General features: G+C 43.8%; 1 protein-coding gene across 3 annotated transcripts in view; it reads left to right on the top strand.

Moving 5' to 3' along the window:
• GRIA4 (glutamate ionotropic receptor AMPA type subunit 4) overlaps positions 1-15,132 on the top strand; it is a 690,840-nt gene that overhangs the window by 558,413 nt on the left and 117,295 nt on the right. For all 3 annotated transcript variants that reach the window (XM_029602429.1, XM_029602431.1, XM_029602428.1), the window contains 2 exons: positions 6,193-6,563; positions 7,218-7,416. In XM_029602429.1, coding sequence (XP_029458289.1) covers positions 6,193-6,563; positions 7,218-7,416 — 570 coding nt within the window. The remainder of the gene's footprint in view (positions 1-6,192; positions 6,564-7,217; positions 7,417-15,132) is intronic.

Genomic DNA, 15,132 nt, shown 5'->3' on the forward strand with positions numbered 1-15,132 from the left:
CCGCTTCCTCCCCCCAGAGCAGGAAGATCAGCTGGCCTCTCCTGCTATCTTCAAGCCATACGGCCGACCGATCTTCCTGCTTGGGGGGGGGGGAGCGGAAGCTGTGCGCGGCGCCTCCGCTCTTCTCTCCCCCCCCCCCCCCAACAGGAAGATCGGTCGGCCGTATAGCTTGAAGATAGCAGGAGAGGCCAGCTGATCTTCCTGCTCTGGGGGGAGGAAGCGGAAACTGTGCGCGGCGCTTCCGCTCTCCTCCCCGCCCCCCAAACAGGAAGATCGGTCGGCCGTATGGTTGTAGGACCGCTTCCCCACGTGTGCCGTGATGGCGTGCCAAGCATGGGTTCTCCTCTTCACTGTCGCGGGGATGGGATCCCGCGACAGCCTTGCAGTTCTGGTGTCAGTTGGGTGGGCCTGGGTCTAAATTGGGTGGGCAGCTGCCCACCCAGGCCCACCCGTGGCTACGCCACTGCTTTGAAGATTCATTTATGGGCAGATTTTAAATGCCCGGTGCGTGTAAATCCTTGGCCGGGCCTTACACGCACTGGGCAAATTTTCAAATGGGCCCGGCCACGCGCATAAAACCCCGGTACGTGAATAAGTGCTGGGCCCAGAGAAAGGGGTGGTCTGGGGGGGGGGGGGGGCAGGGAGAGGTGAGGCTGAAGGCGGCTGGTACAGCAGCCATTTGCCGCTGTGCTGGGGAAGCACGTGCCGGCAATTGGCCAGTGCATGCAAGTTGCTTCTGCTCCTGAGGAGCAGCAACTTACAAAATAAAAAAAAAAAGGTAAGGTAGGTTAGGTTTAAGGGGTGGGGAGGAGAGGGGAAGGAAGGTTAGGCAGGGGGTTAGGGAAGTTCCCTCCCAATCCGCTCCTTAATTGGAGCAGACTGGGAGGGAACTGGGAGAGGCCCGATGTCGTCGCCGCGTGTACCTTTATAAAATTAGGCCCCCCTGCGAGCGCCGCCCACATATGTACGTACGGATTATAAAATCCGGCTCGCATGTGTGCGCAACCCCCGGATTTTATAACATGCATGCGCCAGTGCGTGCATATTATAAAATCGGCGCGTTCATGTGTGCACACCGGGAAGTGCGCGCACATGGACTCGCGCGCGCACCTTTTAAAATCTACCCCTTACTGTATATTTTCTGCTAATGCCATCTTTTATTCATTCTATTCTGACCTGAAGAAGCAAGCCAGAAAATATATTGTTAGTCCAATAAAATAGTATTACCTTATTTTTCTGTTTTATTTTTGTTAACCTTTACTTCCGTGCTAGCTAATCAACACACTACTTTATATGTTTTATATAGTAGAATAAAAAGTTAGAAGCTGGGTTTAAAAGCATCCATTAATTTCAAGGTTAACAGCAACAAATGAATCCGTGTTTAGAAAACCTAGTCTCATCCTTGAATGCATGCTTTAAATTTCTTTCATTCTAGATGATAACAGAGTGTTTATAATACAACCCAGATGTAATCCCTGTGATGCTTGATCCCGGATAATAGTCCTAGAGGCCTTATCTCACATTTTATTTAGATGTACACTGTAGCTATAACATTAGATTTGTTTTCCAAGGTTTCCTGCATGTGTCCTCACATTGCTCTTTACTTTCCCCATAGTTAAGTCTCCTACATACTGCACTGATAATCTCAGAATTGAAGATAAATTCTCTAATCAATAAGACTTGTGACAGTTATTTGGTGGTTTCCAACATTTCTCTTTACTGATAAGGTGCAATGATGAGTTTTAAATTCTTTACAGCTGTGTGCTTCATTTTTAACATGATACAAAATGCTTTTAGTATGTTTGTGACTTCTTAAAATCTTTGTTTAGTTCAAATGTTTCTCCAAAATTTATTTCCTTCAGATCCATGATATCTTCCCTCCCATTTGAATACAGGGCAAGTTTGGATGCTTCCCTCCCATGGTAGTTGAAATATCAAAATATAATTTTAAAATGTTTGGTCTTTTATCTCCTACCTCCACCTGTAGTAACAAGGGTGAAACTTGGTTCTCCTCTTTCTCCTCATCTTCAGTAGATACTTATGGGCCATTGATGTGGTCCATATCATCTCTCTCTCCTCTCTCTCCTTTCTCTCTCTTTTGGGATGTCTAGAAGTCCTCCTCTCCTTGGATTCTGATGATCTTAGGTTCCACTTTCAAGAAGGGGACCTCTTCCATTTGTTAGAAGAGACAATTCAAAACAGCTTAGTTGAGTCCAAAAGGATTTGGAATCCAAATTCAAATATATTAAAGACGGCATGAGAGGGTGGAAAGAAACTGTCCTCCAAAGCAAAAGTCTCCATAGAGTTTAAATTTAAGATTTAGAAAAATAAGAACACAGCTTAAGACATTCTGCTTCCTTAAAAGCAAAAATGATCCACAAGAGCAGCATGGTGATCGCTCTAGAAAAACACTGGGGACATTATCATTGCCAGCTAGCACATGGGGGAGCTGCAAACCTAGTAATCACCCCTGTTCTCCCCATACCTAAATGGATATTCCTGTCTAAGTATTAGTAGGATCCCTACACAAATAATTTCAAACTCACTTTGCTGAAGAACAGTTGGCACCATTAGCTTAACTAACTAATTAATAAATCTATGCTTTATCTATAAAATATTTAACAAATGGTAAATCAAGTTCTATTGAAGAAGTTGTTTATTACTCCTAAAATAAAAACTTGCTGTAAGACCAGTTGAGTCTGCAGAGTCCATACTAGCAAAAAGAATAAATAATTTGAAAGCCAAATGTTTGATTTGATTTCTAAAAATTATTTTGGCTTAACTATTGTGATCCTTGTGTTAATCCACTTATGTATATAAAAAGGAATGTTCTTTAAACAAGACACAAGTGGTCCTTTTTTAACTAAGTGTAATTTAATCTTAGGGCACTATGAATTAATATATGAATGTATTTATTTAAAATACGTTACCCGTCTTATCTTCAAAATGCTAAGTAGGTTACAATATCACATTCATAAAATCTTGTAAAACAAATGTACAATAATAATCATTACCGACACAAGCAATCAACAGTAATAAATGGGACCAAAACAAGAATAAAAAATAGATGTTTTGTAATGGAAAGACCATATCTTACCTTGAAAGGTTCTGACTAACACCTCCTTGTTGTCTGAGAATTACATAAGAACATAAGGCTTGCTATACTGGGTCAGACCAAGGGTCCATCAAACCCAGTATGCTGTTTCCAACAGTGGCCAAGCCAGGTACACAAGTACCTGGCAGGATCCTAAGGGGTAGATAGATTCCAAGCTGCTTATCCCAAGAATAAGCAGTGGATTTCTACAAATCGCTTAATAATTGTTAACAGACTTTTCCTCCAGGAACTTGTCCAACCTTTTTTAAACGCTGCTATACTAATATCTTTCACCACATCCTCTAGCAATGAATTCCAGAGCTTAATTATGCATTGAGTAAAATCCTTCTATTATCTCGTTAAGAATCAGAGGGGTTTTTCATAAAGTTTTTCTGAAAAAATAATTGTGTAACAATAACTGAACATTCTGGTGGTGTTATGCCATTGTCATTCATTATCACCAAGATCATTTCTAGAGGCATAACCTTTGTATACATTTCTTTCATTCCTATCTTGTGATGGCATCCTCCTAAAATTAAAGAAAAAAGTATTAACATATTACAGTCTATTTTGCCATAACAGCATATAGTTTCTTTGTACTGTCCTGAAGAATATATTCTGTATTTTAACCTTTTATTTAGTATTATTACTGTAATATTTAGCTGTGATATGGATACTTGGGTTTGTATTTCATATCATTAGATTTATGCATAGTAAGAGCATGTGTATTTGCTTTTTAATTCAATTTAGATAAAACATGAAAGAACATGATTTATTACATTTGTATTGCTACACAAATATTGATAATAAATTTACAGCCTCAGAATGCTTTATCTCATGAACAGATGGATAATTATCACTCATAGTCACCAGGGCAAATGTGATACATTCAGGCCCTACATGTCTTATACCATATATTCAATAAACATCCTAAGACAAATATTATGAGTAGAAATTAAATAATGCCACAGATTTATTAATAAGTAAACCCTCATAGTGAGTCTATCCTGTGTATCTATGCCCTTGTATAACAAGTATGACACTAAGACAATGTAGATGAGGATCAAACACCTGGTCTGCCACAATAAACAGGGCCAGGGCCCAAATAAGAAGGATGTAGGTATGGGCCTTCTGGATTGTCTATCCCATGCCAGCAGGGCTGTTGGCCCTCTGAGTCTGTTGCACAACTGACGGGTCGATACAGTAAAGGGCACTCCGGTGGCGTGCACTGTTAGCCCAGGTTTGGACGTGCGTTTTTGACGCACTAGCTTTACCCCTTATACAGTAAGGGGTAATAGAGTATCGAAAATGCGCGGCCAACCCCCCCCCCCCCCCCCCCCCCCAAACTAATAGCGCCTGCAACATCAAATGCATGTTGATGGGCCTATTAGACATTCCCGCGCGATACAGAAAGCAAAATGAGCAGCAAAGCCGCACATTTTACTTTCAGAAATTAACGCCTGCCCAAAGGCAGGTGCTAATTTTGGCCGGCAGCAGGGAAGTGTACAGAAAAGCAGAAAAAACTGCTTTTTTGTACACCCTCCGACTTAATATCATAGTGATATTGTCGGAGGCCCCAAAAATTAAAAAAAAATTAAAAAATTTTAAAAACAAAATTTTAAATGTGCCCGCGGGTCGGAAGACGGACGCTCAATTATGCCGGCGTCTATTTTCCGAACCCATGGCTGTCAGCGGGCTTGAGAACCGATGCCGAAAAAATTGAGCGTCGGCTGTCAAACCCACTGACAGCCGCCGCTTCTGTCAAAAAGGAGGCGCTCATTTAAATACTTGATCGCGCGCCAAGGAGAGTGGCCTGGGCACGCATTGGGAGAGCGGGTGCTCGCCTTGGAGCGCAGGCTCTCCCGTGGGTTTTACTGTATCGGCCCATGAATTAGGAGTCACCGATCTAGCTCCTTGGCTCCCAGACTGCAGATGACTCCAGCCATTCCAGTGGGCCTTGCTGTGAATAACAATGCCCCAACCAAACATGTCCACTGTTCTCTCCATCTTAAAATTCATGTATCCTGACTGTCTGTGATATAGGTACAAATGAATTAACAATAGTAAATGGATTACATAAAACATAGAAACATAGAAATGATGGCAGAAACAGACCAAATGGTCTATCCAGTCTGCCTAGTAAGCTTATGGTAGTATCTGTTGTGCCGTGTAGGTTACCCCATAATTACCCATTTCCTAGACCATAAAGGTCAGGGCCCTCATTGGTTGCTATTTAAATCCAATTCCACGTTACCCCCATTCTTATCAGTTTCCCACACCATGAAAGTCAGTTTCCCACACCATAAAAGTCAGTTGCTTAACAATAAACTTAATCTTAATGATCATCCTTTGCGCTCTAATACAAACTGTTTCTGTAGTGCAAATCATATATATTCAGGGAGGAAGGTGGGTGGGCGTTCTGCATAGTAGTCTGCCTGACTCCTAAGGGAAAGAAGAAAGAGTCTTGGAAAGTCACTACCTATGCCTTTTATCCTCCCTTCAGTTCTCCCATCCTCCCCTCCCCCCACAATGGGGTACGCACCCTCCTCACTAGTATATGAGGGGCTTGCCCACAACAGTAACGTGGGGCACTGGGGTGTAAGAGTTGCTGGGCCAGGCACCCCATTCAACCTGGACCCAATACGGGTTGGTGATGTCATTGAACGATTAGACAAGGAGAAGGCCCAAGGGACCGCAATGCTGCAGCTTCGAGGACCACATGATGGAGGCAGACCAGGATGTTCTTCTCCCTTCCCTCCCAACCCACAGCAAGGACGGCAGCAGACCAGCACAAAAAAAAGGCTCTGCTTACATGTGGCACCCACGTACGTGGGTTGGCACCGCTCTGTTGCATTGATACTTTGAGAGTTCAGACATTCTGCAGATAGCATTACTTATATTTGTAGTGAAAAACTGATAATGAGAATTCAAACTATGTGTCAATAAAGGTTTAATTATTTTTGCATCTTGATTTAGAAATTATATAATTTTAAAAGATTGGAATAAATCTACCCTTTTTAGATACGTTTATGAATGTATTTAAAGTACTATCTATCAAATGATCATTCAGTACTCACCTGTTGTTTGTTTTCTTACAGAAAGCAGAGATTGCTGTTGCACCCCTAACCATCACATTAGTACGAGAAGAAGTCATTGATTTCTCTAAACCTTTCATGAGTTTGGGGATATCCATTATGATCAAGAAACCTCAAAAATCTAAACCAGGGGTATTTTCTTTCTTGGACCCTTTGGCTTATGAAATCTGGATGTGCATAGTCTTTGCCTACATTGGTGTTAGTGTGGTGCTGTTCCTGGTAAGCAGGTTTAGCCCCTACGAGTGGCATACAGAGGAGCCAGAGGATGGAAAGGAAGGACCTAGTGATCAGCCACCCAATGAGTTTGGAATCTTTAATAGCCTCTGGTTTTCCTTGGGTGCCTTTATGCAGCAAGGATGTGATATTTCACCAAGGTTGGTACACAGCTTTTAAGCTAATGCATTTTGTAATTAAAACAAGTGCTTTCATGCATACCATATTCTATAGGATTACTACGTTTCCATTTCTGGCAGCAACTCAGGATATATTATTTATAGCCACGTAGAAACTGTTTAGACAGTCAGACAATTAAGACATTTAAGAGATAACGCTATTTTCAGACAACATGCAAATGAGTTGGGAGCCATATTATATCTTACCTGCATACCATTACATCTAAACTATATCTCACTTGCATATCATTATATCAGTAGCAGGAAAATTAAGCTGATCTTGATTTGGTAGAAAGGAAACAAGGATTATTTTCTTTCCAATGTATTGAGATATTTGCCAACATATTCCAGGATATCGTGTGAGAACTGAACATTTACCTGATATACTATATCAGTATACTAGTTATTCCATTCTGAAAGTAGAGGTAAATAAATTATGTTAAGAATATTAAGCTCAATTAATGCACACATTTTTACAATTTGTATTCTGTGCCTTCTTGTACCTGCTTGCATTCTCAAATCAGCATTCACATGATTTGATCATGATTTGTTATCATTTTTTAAATTTTGTAATGGTCATCTATGTCTTCCTGTTTCAAGAGACAAGAAAATGTGTGTTGTATTATTCATGTTTAGATCCCTCTCAGGTCGCATTGTTGGAGGTGTATGGTGGTTCTTCACACTCATCATTATTTCATCTTATACTGCTAACCTTGCTGCTTTTTTGACTGTTGAGAGAATGGTCTCACCCATAGAAAGTGCAGAAGACCTTGCCAAGCAAACAGAAATTGCATATGGAACACTGGATTCAGGGTCAACAAAAGAATTTTTCAAAGTAAGTTGACATATTTACAGTTATGAATTATTTTTATGAAACTTGTATAATAGAATGCCAGTGACAAGGTATGTAGGCATTTAAACAAAAAATGTTACCGAACAAGTACACAAAAGAGATGGGTTAATTTTTTGGAATTGTTATTTCTTATGATCTGGCAAACTTGGCTAAAAACTGTGCAAAACAATTTCTCTAACACATTGGTGCATAAATCGGTCCTTGGGCCTCTCTAGCACATCAGATTTCAGGATCTCCCTAATGAATATGTTTAAGATATATTTGCATGCACTATCTTCAGTGCATGCAAAATACCTCATGCATATTCACTAGGGAAATTCAGAAAACCCGATTGATTAGGGGATCAGTCTAAGCACTAGACTGCTCTAGAGAACAGCAATGAATCCTACAGCAGTCACACACATATGATCCTTCAACCTGTGCCAGTGACTCCATTTTACAATCTTTTTAAGGTGAAGAATGTTTATCCATCTTGGAACATCAAACAAGGGTACTCTGTATAAGAATGCTTTATACTTCCCAGGGAGAGAAAGCCAAAGCATTGTAATTCAGATCCATCCTGAACGGAAAGTGCTAACAGGGTTGTGGGTTTTGCTATGCACACTAGTACATAGAGATTAATGAGATGGGGACCAGGAGAAATAAAGTCAATTGCTGCAGTAACAACAGCAATTACAGTGTAGGTTTTCAAAGAAATGGACATTGAAAGTCATAATTCAATGTCATTGGCCTCCGAAATGATTTAACATTTAATTTCAGATCATATGGAAACTGAAATTGCATTATTTGGTACATTTTAAGTTTAAAATTATCTTTTGTAATTCTACTACGCAGCAAAAAATAAAATAGTCTGGAGTTAGTGCAGACCGAATTGCAATTCAGATCCATTTCTCACAGGTCTGTATCAGAAGCATGAAAAAAACCATAAAAGAAATATACGTCTTAAAAATAAAAAAGCTCCATATTCAGAGTATTTGTCTGTATAGCCAGAAAAAAGAATGCCTGGATTTAAAAATCCCACAAATATTAGCCAGATAAATCCGGTGCAGGGCTAAATTGGCTGGATAAATGCCGATTTTCAGCATTATCTAGCTAACATGGGCCTCATTGTGCAATAACCGTGGTTTAACGCGCGACAGACAAGCCATGTTTATCTCAAGGTGTATTAGTATTTAAATACGATAATGAGTATGTAAAATACAGAACATTATGCAAATAAAAGAGTCCCACTGAATTTTGCAGTATAATATTGCATACTAATTCTGGATTTAACATGGGAAATAGTAGCACCTGTTTGATTTGCAGTAGGGAGCAGAAAACTTTTTATCACGCCATAGCGGCTGTTATTACAGGATAGTGGTATTTTATTTATCACGTGATAAAATGAGGCCATCTCTCAGACACACCTAAACAGCCCTGGTGAGCCAATAAAAAAACCCCTTTACTTACCTGCCTGTCTTCCTAAAGCTACAATGTTAGGTGGAAGTATACTAGTAGTGGGATACTGGCTGCTTCAACAACAACCACAACCACTACAGGGAAGGGAGGTTCTAATGCCTCCTAGGGAAGTACCCACACTGGAGCCAAGCTGCAAGCCCCGCTGAGGAATGGCATGACCCCCGTCAAGGTTTGCCATGCAGGACAGCACGCAGGTGGGACAGGGAGTGCATCTTTCATCCCCGCACAACACTGCTGGGGATGCCTGAGGAACACGTGGTTAAGAGGTATCGCCTGAGCTCTCAGGCTATCATGGAGTTATATCAAGAACTCAGAGAGGACCTGGATCCTGTCACTGAAAGGTCCCACGCTATACCAGGCCTCACCAAACTATTGTGTGCCCTGCATTTTATGGCATCTGGCTCATTCCAAACAACAGACTGGGTCATCAGGGAAATGTCCCAAACATTTTTTTCAAGCTGTCTGGGCCAGGTCATAACAGCTATTCGTTAATCATTACATCATATTCCCTCATGAAAGCCAGGACTTGCTGGAATTGAAGAGAGGTTTTTATGCCATTGCAAACTTTATAAATGTTCTGGGAGCTATTGACTGCACTCACATAGTCATCATTCCTAGGGATGTGAATCGTTTTATGACGATTAAAATTATCGTCCGATAATTTTAATATCGTCTTAAACCGTTATGAAACACAATACAATAGAGATTCTAATGATTTATTGTTATAAATCGTTAGAATCGTGAGCCGGCACACTAAAACCCGCTAAAACCCACCCCCGACCCTTTAAATTAAATCCCCCACCCTCCCGAACCCCCCCCCCAAATAACTTAAATTACCTGGTGGTCCAGCGGCGGTCCGGAACGGCAGCGGTCTGGAACGGGCTCCTGCTATTGAATCTTGTTGTCTTCAGCCGGCGCCATTTTCCAAAATGGCGCCGAAAAATGGCGGCGGCCATAGACCAACAGGATTCGACGGCAGGAGGTCCTTCCAGACCCCCGCTGGACTTTTGGCAAGTCTTGTGGGGGTCAGGAGGCCCCCCCCCAAGCTGGCCAAAAGTTCCTGGAGGTCCAGCGGGAGTCAGGGAGCGATTTCCCGCCGCGAATCGTTTTCCGTACGGAAAATGGCGCCGGCAGGAGATCGACTGCAGGAGGTCGTTCAGCGAGGGTTCCGGCGCCTCGCTGAACGACCTCCTGCAGTCGATCTCCTGCCGGCGCCATTTTCCGTACGGAAAACGATTCGCGGCGGGAAATCGCTCCCTGACCCCCGCTGGACCTCCAGGAACTTTTGGCCAGCTTGGGGGGGGGCCTCCTGACCCCCACAAGACTTGCCAAAAGTCCAGCGGGGGTCCGGAAGGACCTCCTGCCGTCGAATCCTGTTGGTCTATGGCCGCCGCCATTTTCCAAAATGGCGCCGGCTGAAGACAACAAGATTCAATAGCAGGAGCCCGTTCCGGACCGCTGCCGTTCCGGACCGCCGCTGGACCACCAGGTAATTTAAGTATTTGGGGGGGGTTTCGGGAGGGTGGGGGATTTAATTTAAAGGGTCGGGGGTGGGTTTTAGCGGGTTTTAACAATTTTAGCGGGTTTTAACGATTTTAACGATTTATCACGATATTTTACCCCCCCCAAACGGCAACAATACGATTCCCTCCCCCTCCCAGCCGAAATCGATCGTTAAGACGATCGAGGACACGATTCACATCTCTAATCATTCCCCCTGGCTCAGGGAGGAGATCTACTGCAACAGAAAGTCTTCCACTCCAACAATATACAAGTGGTCGGTGACGCTCGACTGTGCATCTTTGATGTGGTCGCCAGGTACCAGGGAGCTGCACATGATTCCTTTATACTTAGGCAATCTGGCCTGTTTGAACAATTTGAAGATGGCCTTTAAGGTGACGATTGGCTTATAGGTAAGAGCGGTGCTTCTTTCTATCATGCCTTCCAGCTATGTGTTTACAACAAACAGCTATTAGGGAGGTGACTGCATCAATTACACGGCAAGTAGCCTGCACATTTAGGGCAACAAGCCATAATGCCAGGACCCAGATTTCTCTCTCCGTGCTGTAGAGGCCTGCTAACGTTGCATGTCCATACAATGCAGTTACCACAAAGCTCTGTGTGTGACCGAGCACTACAGACTTTCAACTTGTTAACTTTAAGCAAATGGCTGTTCAAATCCTCCTTGGAGCTATTGAAATGTCACTTGTCAACCAAAACCTTTTTTTATTGACAGTGCAGGGACTCCCAGATCAGGTGTGCCCTGTTAGTGCTTAGAAAGTCAGGATGTCAGTTTATCTTGACCATCACATGGGTTCAATTGAAGCTAGGGGCTGTGCATTTTGGGCCAATCCTAATCACTTTCGGGCCGATACAGTAAGGACGCGTAAGAAACAGTGCGCCAGTGCCGGGCGCCCCCTCGTTTGCCGCGCGCACATTTTGGTTCACAAGGTGCTCGATTCAGTATTCAAATTAGATGCAAATCCAAGCGGCGTCCAAAGCGCGTCCATGAAGCGGTAGGCGTGCGCAATCCATTTTACTATCTAGAGAGCGGTATACAGCGCCTATACAGTATCCAGGGTGCGCTGTTACCTGTCATTTGAAATGTCATTTGAAATGTCATTCCACCAGGTAAGTGGATGGTTCTTTTCTACGGACCCCACTGCCTTGAGCGCCCGGCTGGACATCCAAGCTGCGACCTCGGACATCCAAATGACTCCTTTTCTCCATCCCACATCCCCCCTTTTCTCCATCCCACATCCCCCTTGATGTTAATTTCTAGCAGTGTTTCCATGCTCCCATACTTTCGTGTAGATATTTATATTCTTTTGAATGTCGTACGGTCTAACCTCCAGGTTTTATAGAAAATGAGGTCAGATAAGTACTGCTGCTGGACTCCTTTTAAGATGCATATCTGAGCCATTCACTGGGGTGGGGAGAGCAGGGCTCCCTTCACTCTCTGGCCTTGCTTCCAGAGCTGAACCCATTCAGGGGCCGTCCCAGGTGGGACGCCAACAACAGAATCCCGTAGGTGCGAGATGAAGCTGATTCAAGGACATTCATTTTGGGAAGTACCTAGCTTCACTGGAAAGAGTCAGATGTTTGAGAAGTACAGATTACATCACCATAATCATAAGTGCCAGCTTTGTAGGTGCTTGAGCAGGACCGGATTTTGGACACATGGTGCCCTGGGCGAAAAGCGTCTCCCCCCCTGGCTGCAATGGGACAGTGTCCTGCATGGCCTCCAGACCTCTCTCCAACCGTGGCAGGCTGGGATCCTTTGCGGCCAGGCAGCCGCAGAATGGGTGATGTTGGCGGTACCCCGGGCGATCACCCATTTTCGTCCACCCTAAAATCCGGCTCTGTGCTTGAATACTCCCGATGTTGAGCAAACTCTTTCACTATAGCTCAGGAGAGGTACTTTGAATTGAGCTTAGCACTCCCAATCCTTTTGAAAAGTTGACTCCAATTTATAATTCATATTTTCAGGTTCGCGACCTCGGACGTCATGTACCTTCCCGCTACCTTGAGCACCCGGCTGGGCGTCCAAGCCGGACGTCCGAGGTCACAGCTTGGATGTCCAGCCGGGTGCCCAAGACTCTAGAATGGAAGTAACAGCTGTTTACAGAGTCAGTCTTCATCCTCTTCACCCCATTTATCATCTCGGTCAGCTGAGTCACATCATGGCTGGAGCAAGAGATCGATGTTATTCCACTCTCCACCGCTCCATTTGCAGCCATGGAGAAGGGATTGCTGCACCTCCTAATGAAATTAGAACTCTGATTCTATGCCTTCGGTGGCAGGGCAAGCGGCCCAGATCGGGCCTTCCCAGCTGACCTGGCCCGCCTGGCACTAAAGTAAAAGGAACATGTTTTAAATGACTTTTGTGCAGAGAAGGTTGAAGGAGGGATATCCAGAGGGGGCAAAGATACAGCTCAAGGCAGCGGGAAGGTCCATGAACGTCCGGCCGGACGTCCAAGGTCGCGGCTTGGATGTCCAGCCAGGCGCTCAAGGCAGCGGGAAGCTGACTGAACACCACACTAACACCAGGGTCAGGGTAGGCGGTAAATATGCAGGTTAAAGACGCGGCAAATAAACTGGTTAAAAAGGCGATAATCTGGGCGCACGTTACTGTATCGGAGGGAATAGCTAAATCGATCATTAACATATCATATACATGCGGAGGGCGGAGATGGATACGCGTCCATTTCAGCAAGCGGTAAGGACGCATAAAACCGGATACTGAATCGTGGGTTCGCCTTACGCGTCCAAATTGTGCGTCCAAAGCGAGTTAGAAACAGGGTAACTGCGGCCGCACTTTACTGTATCTGCCCGTGTGTTATATCTAGCAAATGCGTATCTCTGGAAGATATACTGCAGAACAGCCAGGGACATACACATTCATAACATGAGGTTTATGTCTTCCTGCAATGACATGTGTGGCAGCTGTGATATAAAGCTTTAGTGTTAGAGGAGTGCTAGAAATGGGTAACGATAGCTTTGCTTGTGAGTGATATGGACATATTGTGTAGGAACTCCAGCATCAGTTTTCCATTCAGGAAGATCTGACACAGCATAAGCAAGTGCTATAGCATGCATATAGTGTCACATTAAAAGGCAGCATGAACTTTGGGTTTTGGACATAGCCTTTTAAGGCTCATGTCAAGCTGTAGCTTGGCTTCTAGTATAAAATAGCATGCTATGGGTTGGCAGCGATATCACAAAGTTACGGTGGCGTGAGAGATGCAGCCATTATCTCTTTGCTGCAGGAGATTCAAGATATGGTTGCTATTCCCAACACAACAGCAGAGATGAGGTACAACTAGGCCCTATGTTCTACCTGTTGTGTCACTGAACTCATCTTTAGAGTTCTCAAAACAGGGGAAGCTTTCACGTATGTTTCACCCAGAGTAGCAGAGATAGTGCTTGTTTACTGTGTCTTTCATAATCTTGCTCTACATTATGGCATCCCAGTTGACCTTGTTCCAGATCTACCTGAGGATCTCCCATGTCCCCCCTGGACACGCCAAGGAGACCACATGGGCTGGCAGATAGCTTCAGCAAAGTGTCATACAATGCTAGTTTGCTTGTTACCCATCAACTAGTGCTTCCCACTGCATGGAAGAATGCCCAGCAGAGTGGTTCTGGCTTCTTATATCTATATCTTTCTTTTACTCACTGGTCCTCTTTCTGGGTCAGTGTGTAACAGAAACCACTTAAGCCTAGTTAGATAACATAGTGATAATAAATCAGTTGGTACAATTTACAGTAGCACACAAAGTAAATACCAAATAAACCTCACTTCAAAGAGATGTGGCTGTCCTAATGTATTCATATTGATTGTCAGTCAAAAAGAGTCAAGTCTCGCCATAGCATTCATGTAGAACTGCCAACACAGTGTGCATAGCTTGGCCTAACTAGCGCCTTCTTGCTAGCCTCAGCTACGCCTTGGACCCTGTCCTAGCCCTCACATGTTGGCAAGAGAGCCACTTAGGTATGATGGAACTCCAGCAGCGTATGGAGAAAAGTTAGGATTTCCAACCCCACCTCCCTTATGTGTATACGTACCTCCTATGTCACCAGCAGTTCTCCTGTCCATCTACTTAGAGAATTATCAAACTGTCTGAAGAAAATCCTATTTATTTCTAAGTTACACAGGGCTAAGCTTAATACTTCATCAAGAAACAAAAAAGCAATTAGGAAAACAGAAAATAAGAAAACAATAGTCACGAAAGCATGCTTGGCATCCAGTGCTTATCAGATTACCCTTAATTTATGCTAGTGCCAGCCCCCTCTAGCCGAGATTTAGACGTAAAGTGCTAACAGCCTTAACATGCTAAACCACTGAATAGAGAATAGAGACAAAAGTTTCTCACCATACGGGACTTGCGGCAACACATTGCTCTCTGTGGCTGGTCTGGAGGTCTCTTCTTTTACAGGTCTTCAGCACAGAGGCGGAGAGAACAGTCAGTGCCATGGAAGCACCAGGCTGTTCAGACCTCCAATCTTTTATATCTTGCTCTGCTGTGCCCTTTCTCCGCAAGTTGCTTCTGCCCAGGATGCCCAGAGGCAAAGTAGGGTGGGAGGGCGCAGCAGCACGCAGATGGGTCGTACTCTTCATCGGATGAGTATCAATCGAACATCAATGACACGATGACCCTGAGTGCTTGCATCCTGCAGCTTTTAAGGACTTATCTATTCAAAATTCAGCAGCTTCATGCATAGTCAGATAAATGCAGA

Source organism: Rhinatrema bivittatum, chromosome 5 (genome assembly GCF_901001135.1).
Source record: "Rhinatrema bivittatum chromosome 5, aRhiBiv1.1, whole genome shotgun sequence".
Taxonomy (NCBI): Eukaryota; Metazoa; Chordata; class Amphibia; order Gymnophiona; family Rhinatrematidae; genus Rhinatrema; species Rhinatrema bivittatum.